The 16,797-nt window shown below is 36.2% G+C and overlaps 1 protein-coding gene across 3 annotated transcripts; it reads left to right on the forward strand.

Annotated features, from left to right (window-relative positions):
* Positions 1-4,495: 4,495 nt before the first annotated feature.
* Positions 4,496-16,239, forward strand: LOC306881691 (myelin protein P0-like). Of its 3 annotated transcripts, none has more exons than XM_079435905.1 (6): positions 4,496-4,645; positions 6,949-7,112; positions 8,331-8,544; positions 9,224-9,353; positions 9,914-9,962; positions 12,650-16,239. In XM_079435905.1, exons 1-6 carry the CDS (start codon positions 4,600-4,602, stop codon positions 12,683-12,685), a joined length of 639 nt encoding a protein of 212 aa, XP_079292031.1. In that variant the 5' UTR covers positions 4,496-4,599; the 3' UTR covers positions 12,686-16,239. The 3 variants fall into 3 exon arrangements, with proteins under 3 accessions (XP_079292031.1, XP_079292030.1, XP_079292032.1); XM_079435904.1 differs by having other exon boundaries at positions 12,937-16,237; XM_079435906.1 differs by having other exon boundaries at positions 14,628-16,131.
* The last annotated feature ends 558 nt before the right edge of the window (positions 16,240-16,797 follow it).

A 16,797-nucleotide genomic window follows, 5' to 3' on the forward strand; every position in this document is an offset into this window, starting at 1 on the left:
TTAGGAGAGTTTATGTGTTGTGAGACTCTATTGTGTCTCTGTTTATTTCAGCTGTGATGTGTGTGATGCCATTAGTGGCCTGACTGTGAACATTTGTCTTACATTTTAATGTGTTAAACAATGGCTTTTCTAATTTTTCATTGCCAAGGACCACAAAACATAATGACCCCCTTCCTAAAATATAAAAACAGCTAAATATCTTTGTGCATAATTACCCATTTATACTATTTTTGTGAAGATAATATGAAGAATATATTACAGTTAAAAGTTTTATATATCTGATGTTAATGCTAACCAATTTTTGCTTTATTATTTAAGTTTATGAATGTCACCTTTGTTGCTAGTAGGCGTGTGTTTGATGTCAGAAAGCTTTAAGTGTTTTATTTGATTTATTTATTTTTGCTGTGGACTGTGTATGTGTCTATTTGGGGCTATAATTATGATAATATAAGCAATATATTATAGTTAACATTAAAGTATTCTCTGATGTCACTGCTAACTTTGACAGCTATAAAAACAAACATTTATTTTATTTTATGAATGTCACCTCTTTTTCTTGTAGGTGTATGTTTTTGATGATGTCAGGCCGCTTTAATGTTTGTTTTTTTGTGATATAATTGTGATAATATAAAGAATATATACAGTTAACATTAAACACATTCTCTGATGTTACTGTTAACTTTTGATATATAAAAATATATATTTTATTTTATTATTCAGTTCAAAATCTCATGTTAAACCACAGGCACAATTACCCCAGCATGTGTATGAATATCAGCTAAAACACCAACATATATATAAAAAAACCCAGAAGTGATGTTTCAGTATGCTTGACATAAAATTACCATATCTTCAAAACTGATCAAGGTGTTTTTGCATATTTTTAGAGTCAAGATACTTTCAGCAGTATATCAAGTAGATATGCAATAATTTAGTCTTCAGCGGTTTATTCTCCTGTATACACAGCTGCTTTTTTGCATCACACACATAGTCGTCTCTTATCTTTTCTCAATTTTCTCTCTTTTGCAGGTTTTTCACCAGCCTGTCTGTCTTTCCCCATGCTCATTCTACAGCTGTCACTCAAGACTGTGTGTTCCTGTAGCTCTCATTTGGGATTCAGCTGATGGTGCATTTTGATTGGTCCTGCTGTCAAAGTCAAACCCAATGTCAACACTGTGGTCATGCTCTTTGATTTCCATCTGTATGCAACAAACATGTCTAATATAGTCGCATTAGCTTAAACCAGATTGCATAGCCTTGTTTATGCATTCTCAACTTTGAGTTATGTATTCTTATTTGTCCCTTTGTTTTTAGTTGTATCTCCTCCAGGATTGCAATAAATTGGTCAAAAATGCCTAAACTGGCATATTTGCAGAAATGTGTAATAAGGTTCGCAGTCCCTGTAGCTCTGAACAGAAAAAAGAAGGGGAGAAGGGAACCTGTAACCTTGGAAACCAACAGGAATGTCACATTCGGCTGCTTTTGTTAGCTGACGTACTGGCCATTGTGTATTATTATATTTCTCAAGTTGAGTAAACTGTCATTAATTGCATTTTTAATATGCATATATTTATTTTTACTTTATTATCTAGCTTGTTAGTTTGCTTAGCAGCAAATGGTAAATTGTCAAACTAGTTATTCCCCTACAAACTCATCAAAAACTTCTGTACCATATTTCATGTACCATATTGATACTGTATATACACTACTGCTCAAAGGTCTGGGCTCAGATTATTTCTTTTGAAAGAAATTATTCGTTTCTTCTTTATGGAAATGTTTTTTTCTGTTCATCAAAATATCCTATAAAAAGTATTATGGTTTCCACAAAAAAAAAGACTGTTTTCAACATTGATATTAATAATAATAAAAAAGATCAGCAAACTCAGCATGTTAGAATGATTTCTGAAAGATCATGTGACACTGAAGATTGGAGGAATGGCCGCTGAAATTTACATCCCAGGAGTAAATTAAAATTCAATGCTTACTTGATGCTTACTTTAAAGTGTAATAATTTTTTTCACAGTTACAGTTTTATTGTATTTTTCAAATAAGATGCCAGATTCTCCTTCAAAATGGTCAGTTTTATCGTATGACTATGTCAGTGTCCTCATATCAACTCATGTGTTTATATCTCCCTCTCTAATATGTTCTGTCCATTTAATGCCATTTTACTGGAATAAGAGGAGTGGGTGGGAGACTGGAGGAGGAAAGAATGCAAAGCTTTGTCTACAGACACGACGATGGTGGAAAAGAAAGAAAGCAGCTCTAAATTAGACCCGCCCGCTCACCCCATGTCTTTCTGTCTGTCTCTCTCTCTGTATTGTTGTGTCTGGAAGACGTCAGCAGAGGAGAGGAATCTGAAGAGAGGGAGAAATGGAAAAAGAGAAGGATGAAGAAAGAGATGTCTTTGTCTCATCCCATAAACATGTCCTGGTGAAAGGGCAGCGAGAGGAGAATCAGGGTCAGGAGGTGACTTTCTCTCTCTTGCTGTCATTCTTACTCTCTTGCCTGTCTTTCTCCTTGATGTGATATTGTTATCATCATGCATTCATTTAATTTGTTTGTTGTTAAAGGGATAGCTGTTAAAGGGTTTGTTCCTTCCTGTAGCCCAACAGTAGAGCGTAGTGCAATCAACACCAAGGTCATTGGTTCAATTACTAGGGAATACATGAACTGAAAGATGAATATATTTAATGCGTTGTACATCGCTTTAGATAAACGTGGCTGCCGAGTGCATAAATATCAGTGGAAAAATTAAATTAATTCACTGTTATGTCATTCCAAACTTGTATAACTTTCTTTCTCATGTGGAAAAAGTTAAAAAATTAGTTTTTGACCATAAAATGAAAGTAAGTGGTAAATAATTACAGAATTACAGTTTATTGAACCTTTAGCTTATTTACATTAGCCATCATATTTGATACATTTGGGATTTAGGATTTTTGTAATATAAAGAAAAAACCTCACTTTTATTCCGAATTTTTTTTGTTTTTTATTTAATATACACACACACGGTATATATAATTATTTATATATATTTCTGATACCTTGTAAGGTAAATAAATGAGATGTTTATAATAGTATAATGTATTACTTGCATAAAACGCATATAAATGAGTTGTTACTCTATATTTCCCAATATTATGCCTTATTCAATATGTAAATGCTCAGTTTCATTATCAAAGCTCTGTAGACATCATTGTAGAGGACAAAACATATAATGCAATAAAACGATAATCAACAGATGTACAAATAAACATTCTTCAAAAGCCTGATGTATCAATTTGATACTTTTAACATGATTTTTATTTTAAAAGAGTGCATTGGAGATATATAATCACATAAACCGAAGGTGCTTCAGTCCAGTAAATGTTTATCCTGAAATATTATTTGATCTTACGTTTACATTATAAAAATAATTTCAGATTTCACTGCAAAAACAAATGTACCACTACCTGAAGGTGGATGTTTTTACAATTACACTAAAAGCTGTTTTACTTACTAAAAAATATAAACTATAAGTCAAATGATAGAAGGAATGTCGTAGGTTGTGTTCAACAGGTTTTTCAGTTGCTTTGATCATGTTGAAAATGTAGAGACCTTATTCATATGTCAAACATAATACAGCAGGCTTTATAGGGTTAAAGATGAAGTGTTGGTCCAGTTTAATATGCAAATTAAGGTAGGTTGATTCCTCAGATAGTCTAAAAACCATGGTGCTATCCAAATATTGCTTTGCCAACATTGGCTCAACCATTTGGCTTGAATGGAAGACATGAAAACCTGTTTGTCCGAATAATGGCAGATGAGGGGAATGGTCAGGAAACCTGTTTGGAAACACGATTACATTATTTTATGATGCTGGAGGAACTTAAATTACACCCTTCACCTTTAAATCCATCTTCCTTCCTGTTATGGTGAATGTGAGTGGCAGGCAGATGGCGACCGGGTCAGGACAGGTGAGATGGAAAAGACTTGCAGCTCATTGTGTTTTCAGACCGGTGGCTTCTCCGGATATGTTTTGTTTATAGAGTCGAATCATCAGCATAAGAGAGGAAGGATTACAGACAAACAGCACTCAAGCGTGACAGGATAAGGAGAAGGAAGGTATCAGAGTATTAAACCACAGACACACACACACTGAACTCCAAACAAAATCTGACTCACTTAGAGATTGTCTTTCTTTATTGCTGCAGTGTCTTTGTCCTTCAAATTTGATCTTTCCTTGTCAAACAGATGCTGCGATGCTTTTATTAACTGGCTGGAGAACGAGAGAGAGGATTCATTCTCAGGTTATTGTATCACTTGTCCTTTCTATATCGTGTTCATAGACTGTCTTTTAGAAGGAGACAAAGAGAGGGAGCGAGAGAGAGACTATCGTGTCAGGGATGGGGCCAAAGAGAAGGCAAGAGATAATGAGGTGTTGGAGGCGGAGCTTAAGTTTGGGGTGTGGTTGGGTATAAAGTCCAGGACTGAATCGTCTCATTTTGATGCCCTCTGGTCTCATTCCCTTCTTCCCTCCATCTCTTCTCCTTTCTCCATCCCTCGCTCTCTCAGAACCCCTCACATACCGACCTGCGGGGAGATCGGAGGGAGATCATGCTGTCTGTACTGGCACTGACGACCGTGGTGCTCTTGGGCTTAGGTAAATACATTTCATCCATCTTGCTTTTCATCATTTTGTAACAACAAAGCAAACAAACTAACTTTGAAGCTAACCAGAAGTGCTTCTTCTCATAAGCGTCTATACAGTATGACAGAATTACTGTATGTTCAGACTCACCTGTCGTTTGTGCACCTGTTGCTTACCTGTTCAAAGCTGGCCAGGTTTGAGAAAGGAGGCAGATCAGAAAGGACTGATCACACAGTCAGAATAGAGAGACTCGTTCCTTCATTTTTACTGCTCTTTTCTGTTTTAAATAGAACCTTTTATTCTTTTAATTATAGCTGTAGGTCTTTATTTTTTTTTTTATTATTTGTTTCAATTTGTATTTTTTTCTTTTGTTTTTCTAAATTTACACAAATATTAACTAGAATAAACTGCAGTATCAAGGACATGACAAAAACAAGCATTTTTCTTTTTTTTCTTGTGAGTCAAGGTTTATTTTGGTATCAGTTGTCTATTCAATGAATTTGAACTTTTGTAGTACTTTCTGGCATGTATGTGAAATGCTTGCTCTATGGAATATATTAACAATACAAATTCTGTTTTATGTTATCATATTTTTGAGTTTGTATTATTCCATATTCTTTAAAAAAGGCCTATATATATACAGTGGGGATCGAAAGTTTGGGAACCCCTTGCAGAATCTGTGAAAATGTGGATAATTTTACCAAAATAAGAGAGATCATACAAAATTCATGTTATTTTTTATTTAGTACTGTCCTGAGTAAGATATTTTCCATAAAAGATGTTTACATATAGTCCACAAGACAAAAAAAATAGCTGAAATTATTAAAATAACCACATTAAAAAGTTTGGGAACCCTTGGTTCTTAATACTGTGTGTGGTTACCTGGATGATCTACGACTGTTTTTTTGTTTTGTGATGGTTGTTCATGAGTCCCTTGTTTGTTCTGAACAGTTCAACTGAGCACTGTTCTTCAGAAAAATCCTCCAGGTCCTGCAGAATCTTCAGTTTTCCAGCATCTTTTGCATATTTGAACCCTTTCCAGCAGTAACTGTATGATTTTGAGATCCACCTTTTCACACTGAGGATGATTGAGGGGCTCAAACACAACAATTAAAAAAGGTTCAAACATTCACTGAAGCTCCTGAAGGAAACACGATGCATTAAGAGCCGGGGGTGAAAACTTTTTGAATTTGAAGATCAAGGTAAATTGTACTTCATTTGTCTTCCAGGAAACATGCAAGTATCTTCTGTCGCGTCAGAAGGGCAGTACTAAATGGAAAAATATGATATTTCAACAAAATAAGAAAAATTTGGACATCTTCATCCTGTTCAAAAGTTTTCACCCCTGGCTCTTAATGCATCGTGTTTCCTTCAGGAACATCAGTGAATGTTTGAACCTTTTTTAATTGTTGTGTTTGAGCCCCTCAATCATCCTCAGTGTGAAAAGGTGGATCTCAAAATCATACAGTTACTGCTGGAAAGGGTTCAAATATGCAAAAGATGCTGGAAAACTGAAGATTCTGCAGGACCTGGAGGATTTTTCTGAAGAACAGTGCTCAGTTTAACTGTTCAGAACAAACAAGGGACTCATGAACAACCATCACAAAACAAAAAAACAGTCGTAGATCATCCAGGTAACCACACACAGTATTAAGAACCAAGGGTTCCCAAACTTTTGAATGTGGTTATTTTAATAATTTCAGCTATTTTTTTGTCTTGTGGACTATATGTAAACATCTTTTATGGAAAATATCTTACTCAGGACAGTACTAAATAAAAAATAACATGCATTTTGTATGATCTCTCTTATTTTGTTAAAATTATCCACATTTTCACAGATTCTGCAAGGGGTTCCCAAACTTTCGCATGCCACTGTATATATATATATATATATATATATATATATACTAGAAGGAGACAGAGAGGAAGCGAGAGAAACTATCGTGGTGTCAGGGATATATACAAACAATCATATTTTTTTATGTATAAACTTGTCATTATGTATATGTACATAATATGTAATGTTCAATAAATCGAGGAACTAAACAAAAATCACAGTTGAATTTATGTTCTAATTGTTTACTTCATTTGACATTTTAATTATATGAATTTGTGCAAATTAATATTTATGTGGCTATCATTTAAAATAAATCTTTAGTGATAAATTGTTGACTTTTCAAGCTTCAGAGATGTTTTTTTAGAATTATAATTATTATTCGCATTTCACATCTCTAACTTTACGGTTTTATAATTTTTTTAGATTTGTGTCCCCATGTAGGCTAATATTCCTGACTCTGTGTGTTTGTATGCTCCAGCCTCTCAGACCACGGCTATTGTTGTGTACACAAGCTGGGAGAGACATGCGCTGGTGGGCACAGATGTCAGACTCTCCTGCTCTTTCTTCTCTTGGAAATGGACTTCTCCAGACGTAACCTTCTCATGGCACTATCGTCCAGATGGAGCAAAAGACGGCATTGCTGTGCGTAGAAATGCAAATGCAGAAACTCACTATTTTAACACACACCTACAACTTTTCTGGTCTATGTGAAAATAAATTATTTAAAGTTATAATTAACTCAAAAATGACATTTTTAATTACTCAACCCATATAGCATATTGTAGCATGGAACTCATAAGAGATATTTGGCAGAATGTCCAGACTTCTCTTGTCTTTACCCAGGCCCCCATCCACTTTCATCTTATGTTAAAAAAGGGCCCTGCACAGACTGCTAAACATCTTTTTTGTGTGTGTTTCTTTTCAAGAGAGAAAGTTATACAGGTTTGACAACATGAGTGAGAATAAATGACAAAATGTTTGTTTTTGGGTGAACTTTCTCTTTAAGATGTGTCTCTACAGACAAACACACACAAAACTAATGTACAGAACATTTTATAATAAATCATCTGACTAATCTGCAGATTTATTGCACTGATTTCATTTTATTTTTAAACGCCACACTTATTTCTGAATAGTCAAGCATTTTTCAGCAACAAGGCATTTTAACGGCATTCAAAAGAAGCACATTTTCACGTCACATAACTTAATTTGACTGGATGCCTTATTGTAGGTCTATATTCCAGGATATCTGAAAAGAAAATTAAAAAGGCAGTGCTTGCTTGAGAGCAGCTACTTCAGTTTCACAAGTTTTTAATAATTATTTTAATTTGAAATTACAGCATGAAACCTGATATTATTAATGAAGTGTGATTGCATTTCCCTAAACCTGTTAAAAGGTTTATGCACTGGTAGTGTAACTCACATATCTGTATGAGAACATGCCCACCCCTTGGGAATATCCTTGTGTCTTTGTGGTTTGTAGAGATAATTACCTTGCAAACAGAAATATTAGTTCCTTGTGGGTGTTGTTCTGCTTTCCGAATTGTACTGTGCTGTGTAAGTCCTTAAGTTGGCCAACTGGCTGCATTTATTTCTGGATGCTTGTTCAAACAGGTCATTCTAGTAGTTCAAAATCTAATTTCATTCTCTATGCAGTGGAACAGAGTGAAGTGAATTGAATAGCATGACTTCATTTGATTTGTAAATTAGTTTATCAGTAAAATCACATTTTCCACTGTAAGTAGATTTGCTGTGACAATTCTCTGCTTTCTTTTTAATTGATGTAATCAAATCTAATATAGTTTTACATTTTATGATAAGATATAGGAATGATAATACAACCTGTCTATCATTATTTAGATTTTCCACTACGCAGGTGGAATACCCTATATGGATAACAAAGGCCCGTTTCGGGACCGTCTGGAATTTGTGGGGAACCCAAGTCGCCGCGATGGTTCTATCCTGATCAAAAACGTCGATTTCGGAGACAACGGAACCTTCACCTGTGACGCCAAGAACCCACCTGACATTGCTGGCAGCCCCTCTAACGTTCGACTGCTTGTGTTTGAGAAGGGTAACAGATCACTTTGAACATTTTTGTCTTCATCCACTAATAAAAAATGGTTTTAAAAACCAAAAATGGCTGCTTTGCAGAGAAACGTGCTGCACAAGAAAACCCTTTGCTTTCCTCTCATGCTGCAGGTACTATCTGCTAGACTGCGTTTTGCCTTTAGGCTCATCTTATTCCAGGGTGGTATACAAAATTTAGGAGATCATATGGCAGAAGATGAAAGTTTGTTGCTAATGGAAGCACAAAATAACAGTAAAGCAGAGAGACCTGAGTGGTTTCCTTGTGTGGTCGTATATTTTTTTCTGAGAGTACAATTTCCATGAAAAATGGCCTTTGTTGAATCCAAATGCGTCACACAGAGCCTAATTCATCAAATAAATGCTGTTTGCACAGGTGTTTTTGATTTTCCTCTTTGTTTCCCTTTTAAACAGTAAATTTAACTTCTCAGTGCGGTATTATTGGGATATGGCGAGGAAAAAATGAGAACATTTCCAGGTGGACATTGATTGATGTTGTTTGGAGTTATTTTTCAGTAATATAGTTGTGTCTGTAAAAACCCACACCACATAAAACAGATGCATTATGGCAAAGACACAATGCAAGTGATAGATCAACTGTACAGGAGCTCTTTAATCTGCAGACCTCAACGCTTCTTACTTTATATTCTCTCTTTTTCTCTCAGTTCCAGTCCAGGCTGGTGTGATAACAGGGGCTATAATTGGCGTAGTGTTGGGACTGCTGATCCTCGTTGTGGCAATTTACTATCTGATGCGTTTCCTGGTCGCCAGACGAGTGTTCAGCATGAGCATGAGGTCAGTCTGGGAGCATCTGCTTCCTCAAGCCAGACCCGACCCTCTGCCTGGCCTTGACACACATACTCCTATTCACACACACACGCTTACCACGACACAACCCAGATCCCCACCAGTCACACACTCATACAAAAACACACAGGTCATGAGCAAGGCATTGACAGAACCCCCATCCAAACTGGGGACTACTAAATCACATATTCTTGCATAGCCAGACTAAATGCACAGCTATTTTACCAAGAACTGCACATATTTGAGTGACATTTGAGCAACTGACTGCTGCCTGTCCATTATAGTCTGTCCATAAATATTAAGTATTTATGTACAGTAACTCAATATACTGTTCTACTTTTAAATGACTAACTTTAGCAAATCTAGTGATTAGTTCTTCTATACAAGTGCTTGTTCAATCAACTTTGAACAACTGTTCTACAACTTGTCAGCTTATCAACTGTTAAAAATAAAATCAGAGTACCTTCACAACCTTAACAAGCAGTTGAGTCCTCCTTCCACCAGGTGGCCACATTGTTCATGCAATTTTTGTATTTTTGTCCCCTTAGTAAACATGGAAAGAAAGGCAAAGGAAAAGAAGGATCACAGCAAAAACAGGCAAGTGCCCACCTGCTTCCACTCTAAACATGCACACAAACACAAACATACACATTCACATACACACATGCTTGCTAGTTTCTTTCACTTGCGCTTTATTGAAGACCTCCTGTCCTCCAGTGGTCTCCCCCTCTTTTGTCTGTGGTTAGTTTTGACCAAGGTCCTTTTTAAAACAAGTTAGGTCAGTCCATTTCCACACACTTCCATTCAAAAGTTAAGAATATTTATATTCTTATGCTGACCAAGGAGGAATTTATTTGATCAAAAATACAGTAACTTGTTAAATATTATTACAATTTAAAATAACTATTTTCTGTTTTAATATATGTTAAAATAACATTTATTCTTATGATGCAAACTTGAAATTTTAGCAGCAATTTCTCCAGTCTTCAGTGTCACATGATCGTGAGATCATTCTAATACGCTGATTTGGTGCTTAAGAAATATTTTATTGTTAGCAATGTTGAAAACAGTTGTGCTGTTTAATATTTTTGTAAAAACTGATACAATATTCAAAGGTTTGAGGTAAGTAAGATTTGTTAAAATTTAATTAATACTTTTATTTAGCAAAGGTGCATGAAATTTATCAAAAGTGACGGTAGAGGCATAATTCAAGCTGTTCTTTTGAACTTTCCATTTATCAAAGATCCCTGAGGGGGGAAAAAATCCACAAAAAATATTAAGTGGCTAAACTATTTCCAGTGATTATAAGAACCATTATTAATAATTGAGGACCTATAATAACTGAGCACCAAATCAGCATATTAAAATGATTTCTGAAGGATCAAGTGGCACAAAAGTAATGGTTGCTGAAAATTCAGCTTTGCCATCACTGGAATAAATGATATTTAAAAATATATTTAAAAGAAATATGATCAAATAAATGCAGCCTTGAAAAAAATTATTAATTATTCCAAACGTTTGACTGATAGTGTATATTAGGCTTGATTAAGGCTTAACCAGATAAAATAATATAATAAATTAAACTTTAATATTATTTTTTAAAAATAAAATAGTAATAATTTATATGAATAAATAAAGATAATAAAATAAATGTAATAAAAATAAGCTCTAAAGAAATTTCAGGTTCATGGAAGTCAAAACTCCCAATTAAAGCTACATCTACCTCAGTGTTTGCGCTCCTGTCTGCATGCCAGTTTATGAAGCCTCATTCACAATGCATGTAAACATACTTATAATCCAGTACATGTCTAGACTAGAGTAGCTGTACCTCATCAAAAATAGAAGCAGGGGAGATTTGGGATATAGCATTGGTGTCAAAACTACATTTTTCGAAGGATACAAGGACACAGGCATGTTTGTTGTTTGCTACATATACTGCAATTGTGTGCAAAAAGCCATGTGCAATTATACTGCAATTCTTAAGATACCTATGGGGCGACATTAAAGGTTAAACCACAGCAGAGAAAATGGAAATTGATTTGTTGTCCAGATTTAAGAATTCATTATCACTCTCGGCTCTTACCTATGGTCCTGTCGATTTAGGGATCACCATATCAGTGTCACTGAGCTGGCAGTCAAATGGAGCTCATACATCTTTTTCTGTGCTAACATGCCATTCATTTACATACCACCTTACTTTTCTTTTTCTATCTCTCTGGGTTTATTTTCTTCTCTGCACCTTTCCATGCCATTATCCTTCACTTCCTCCATATCACTGATTTTTCTCCTCTAGCTGTCTCGTACCCTCCCTTTCCTGCTGTCCTCCGTTCTCTCCGCAGGTGAACAGTAAAATGCTGTCAGACTGAATCATGTATCTGCTTTAATCATATATTATATCATGACAAACACCATCATGTACAATCAAGCCACTGCCTTCCTCACACACCGCATCTCTTACAGGAGCAAACTAGCAGAATTCCAATCTTGTATTGTTTATGTTCTTTCTGTCTTTATTGCCTTTCTTCTTTCTTTCTTTCTTTCTTCCTGTCATCGGTTTCAGTATACACTCCTCTATTTGTGCTCCTCTGTGTGCGTCTCCTGTCAGCTTCACTCTTTCTCTTTCACTTCTTTATTTTCTTGGTTCTGTCAGTGTAAACCCAGTCCACCCTCCAATATCCAGTGTACTGAATGCAGGTTGATAAAGAGTCTATGGGCTGCAGACTAGAACTAAGATCTCAGGACTTTAAAATCCCATAGCGGAAACTTGCTGCATAGTTTTAGATGAGTTCAAAGAGTATTTATATTACAAAAGCAGTGAAAAAAAAAAAGTTCTGTCAACAGAATTCAAAATTCTGTGGTAATCAAGTTTAACTTGTATTTATTCTGGAATATTCCTTTAAAGGTGAAGTGTTTAATTCATGCACTACTAGTAGCATCAAACGAAAATGGCATTATTTAAAAAAAAAAATCTTTCCAAAACCCTTTTACCACCCTTTTATGGTTTTGAAAAATGTTATGTTTTACTCACTGTGAAACTGGGTTAAAAGAAAGCATTTTACTTGAAAAAAATTATTCACTTCACCTTTAACTGAGTTACATGCAGCACCATTTCAGGTTTCTGACAGAACTAAACCTTCTTTATGAAAAAACAAAAGATAATCAAACATGTTTCTGCATCCCAAGGGGTCAAAGGTCAGCTGTATTATGATTCTTTTATTTAGGTGCTGTGATGTCACGCTATCACTCCCTAACTGGCCACTTCCTGTTTTGTCCTCCCTTTCCAGAAACCGAAAGTTCCCCTGGTGTTCATCTCCTTCTAACCCCTCGTTTAACATTTCACTCTCTTTTTTTCTTCTTCTTCTCTTCTGTAATGAAACTACCTCCCTTATTCTGGTTCCTCATATCCGTTAAACTCATCTGACCATTCCCACCTAACCCACAAGTCCTACTTTTCCCTTCTCCCTTCTCTATTTCTCATTCTTGCTTTATTCCTCTATTTCTCTCTCTCTCTTTCTCTTTCCTCCTGTAGTGACTCACTCCTCCCCTCTCCACACTCCCTCTCTTTTTTCAGGCTTTGGCTGTGACGGATCCGGTCAAGCTGAAGGTGGCAGCGTCAGAGAAGAAGAAACAGGAGTCTCGCAGGGAGAAGAAATAGGGATTGTGGAGCAGAGAGCTAGAACTCCTGAGCGGGGCCACCTCCACCCAGACCCAAGCCCAGGAAGAGGCAGCGGGGATGGGCAGGCAGGACAGGGTTCTTATGACCATTGAGCTAGAGCTCACTAAACAGGAGAGAGAGGGAGGGCAAACTAAATCGAGTCCCGCTGCGTTCTTTTCTCAACTCGGGCGCAAATTCACTCTCAAGTGAGAGAGACGGGTATGGAAAGAGGGGGTGGTGGAGAGTTTTGGAGGCAAGGAGATAAAGATGAATCCTTAAAAACAGGAGGACAGGAGAGGGGTGAAGTTTGTCTCATTTTAATTCAATTCCAAATGAAAAAAGTGTGGTTCCAAAAAAAAAGACTGTGTCCAATCTATGCGTTGCACGATAAATCTACAAACTACAAACACAGTATCTATGAATTTACTTGCAGCTGTGACAAGGTATTTTATGATTATAATACATAATTATTATATAATTTGATATGTGGGTTGTTTGTGTTCTGTCCTATGTTCAGCTATGTAGCTCCACCCACATTAAAATCTTATTCATTCAAAAGCACTCTCTGCATTCAGTGAGGTTCAAAATTCTGAATAACTTCTATTTTGCATTTTTCAATTTCAATGCATTTTTGATGAAAAACCATTTAATCAGCTTAAAAATGTGAAAGAGAATTGGATAAAAAAATTAATTAAAACAATTAATATGAATTTCAGAATCTGTTCGTATTTGATTTTTCCCTTTATTGCTTTAATAACAGCAGCATTCAAGCTTCTTGAACTCCACAAGTTTGTGTAAAACCTGATTTCAGATGATCCAAACGTCATCTTGAGCTTAAGTGGAAGCAAGAACATCTTACTGTACAAATGAGTTTACATGCAAAGTATTTCTCATTAAACTACAATTAGTGCAGCATTTTAAGCCCTAAAAACCAAAAAATCCTAAAGCCTTCTGGGATGTTTCCAGGTTTAAATTAGTTCAAATCCTGGGTTTTCATTGTGGAATTTTGAACCCCACTCGAGTCGTATATTACTTTTTTTTTTTTGTACATCTGTTCTGTAAAAATGCACTCAGTTTTTGCTTTCAGGGAAAACAAGTTGTTGTGCTGCACCTGGTTAGGACACAGTCTTAAAAAATTCCACATTCACAAGAAAACCCGGAGCTGAGAGCCATCCACTACACTCACACACACACACTCACACACACTGACAGTTTGTGAGAGCTGTAACAGTGGCAGAATGGTTTCCTCTTGTTAAGTGACAGACAACTCTCTCTCTCTCTCTCTCTTTCTCTCTCTCTACACACATACAATCTTATACAAGAACACAATCCAAGCTGCACACTTTTCACACTTTTGTACTTCTGTTAAAAAATGATTTTGGAAATTTTATATTAACTGCCTTTTTTCTCATTCCCTCCCTCTCTTTCTGTTTTTCTCTGTTTTACTGTCTGTCTCTGTTTTTGTCTGTCTTTGGTCTTCCTATTCTCTAATCTCTCTTCCTTCCTGCAATTCTGACACCTTTTTTTGTCTTTTTTCTACTTTTCCATCTATCCTTTCACCATTCTTGTCATCTGATATACTGGTGCTATTACATCACTTCCTGTAGGCCGGCCCCCTAAAGTAGCCTCCCTCCCCATCCTTCTTTTACTGAGAGCTAAATATAGCACTAGTTTTTTTTAGTCATGGAATCAAACACACACTTCCTCACTGCTAAAATTTCATTTCAGTCACATAAAATTTGTTCACATTTCGTCCAACACACACTGACACTCATGGCGTCATCTCATGTATCCCATCAAGCAACTTGCTATCCCAATAGGTTTTTGACAGGAATTTGAATCTGACTTAGAGTTGTGGTGTGTTTTTGCTTTGACTGCAGTGACTGAAATACCCAAAATGACGTCGATACTGTTGGCAGAGACACTCAAACACATGCTGTGAGAGTTACTTGATACTCTAAGTCAAATTCTCACATCTGTCCGCATAAGCTGTTGTCTGACAAACAGTTGATTATTTTAACACTCTCTTGTAACTGGAGAACTATCTCTGTCTCCCTCTGTCCAGTGAGGGCCGGCTCCTACAGTTGCACTTTTTCCCCGACCATCTCCACACATATCATTAGCAAGGCCATATCGCTCCAACCCGAGTCATAGTTTTACTTCACCTCTCTCTAATCCTCCTCTAACTATCATGAATGCTCATCCACCACCACCTCTTCTCATCCCCCGTTTCTGCTGGTAAGAATACCCCAGCGCTCTCTCCTGCCCCTGCTGCCCACAGGAGAAAACATTTTAATTCGGCCGTCAAAAAATTGAAGTACTTTTAGCTAGCTCTCTGCTGACTACGATAGATGCGTGTTTTTCACGCCTTTGCATGTGTATGTTTTAAGTCTGACGATATGTCTGTAACCTGTCAATGTGTTTGGGGAACAAAACAACATAAAAACAACATTGTAGCAACATTCGTCATGTCATCGTTAGTAATGACAAGCTGTGCAGCAGCACCCTGGGACTGTTTGTGTGTTGGAAGCAGAAATGTAATAGAGTTTAATGATGTTTAATAATATTTCTGCACTTTCATTTGACTGACATGGCAGAATTCATGTGGTTGTTTCTTCATGACAGTGTTTACCATCATGGTGTTGGCATGTTAAGGCTACGGGAAGTGATGCAATGAGGGTGGAAAGGTTTTTTGGAAGTTTTTGAGAGAGAAATAAATTATGAAATACTGAGATGAAGACTTGGACTGAACTCATATTCAGGTGAAAAGCCAAGCCAGAGTACAATAAACATCTCAGTCTCACAGGATATGTTTTTCTGTTCAAGTCTTCATGTCTATGCATGTCAGCCCCAAACCAGACAGAAGCTCTCATTGGGAATGCTAGGAAAACTATAGAATTGCATGGGCTTGTGGGAAATATGTTTGTTAGCCTACAGACAGATGCTTTTTATGCATCTCAGAGTAAATGTCGAGCAGCCACATGGTACCTGCCATTAAACTGTGTTTAAATATCGGGGAATTCCCATGTTGTATGTATTGCACACCTGTATTGGTACAGGTCTAGGTAACCGTTCTTTCTTCAAACTCCATTAAAAAGTCTAATTATTTTTTACTTTTATTTTGACTTTAATGCAGCTAACTTTGGTTTTCTGTAAAATGTCTTGTAAAAAGAAAATCTCAAGTTTAAATAATTTCAGAAAAACATCAATAACAAATTCAGATCCCTTGTGTGTTTTGTGTGTGTGCACTGAAAGAATCACCCGAATAACCATCAGATGAGTGAATAACTCTATGAAGTATAGTTTCAGGGCTGCCAACATTTGAGTTCAACTTGGAGTGAGAATTCCCACAGTGGCGTAACACCTGGTATAACACCTGGACTTCTGTGTTTTTATCATATAATCATGTAAAATAACTGTTGCAGTGCTGCAAAACTAATAACCAATTAGTAATAATTACCACAACAAGAATAGCCATGTACAGTGAAAGAATTGCAAGATTTAGGCCTACTAGTCATTAGCTACTTTTATAAATAATTACAACACAAAATTCAAAATACTTTTATATTAATCTATTAGTCTGCATTGCTTGAACATCTGTTTTGAGAAGATATATTTCCCAAGCTCGAGCGCCTACCAGGTGAATGCTGTGAATATAACATTTATGGATAGTAAAATGTTTAAAAATGCAGTTAAAAGGTTTCTTATGTGCTGTAGAATTCAAACAAAGGCACATTCAAGATTAGGGTGCAAAAGAGGGTGTGAAACGTTCAAAAA

The sequence above is a fragment of the Barbus barbus genome (assembly GCF_936440315.1).
Source record: "Barbus barbus genome assembly, chromosome: 15".
NCBI classification, from domain to species: domain Eukaryota; kingdom Metazoa; phylum Chordata; class Actinopteri; order Cypriniformes; family Cyprinidae; genus Barbus; species Barbus barbus.

Coding starts and splice junctions, on each gene's coding strand:
- LOC306881691 (XM_079435904.1), top strand. CDS start 4,600: ATGCTGTCTGTACTGGCACTGACGACCGTGGTGCTCTTGGGCTTAG. Junction 7,113..8,330: donor GAGCAAAAGACGGCATTGCT/GTGCGTAGAAAT, acceptor ATCATTATTTAG/ATTTTCCACTACGCAGGTGG. Junction 9,963..12,936: donor AAGGATCACAGCAAAAACAG/GCAAGTGCCCAC, acceptor CTCTTTTTTCAG/GCTTTGGCTGTGACGGATCC.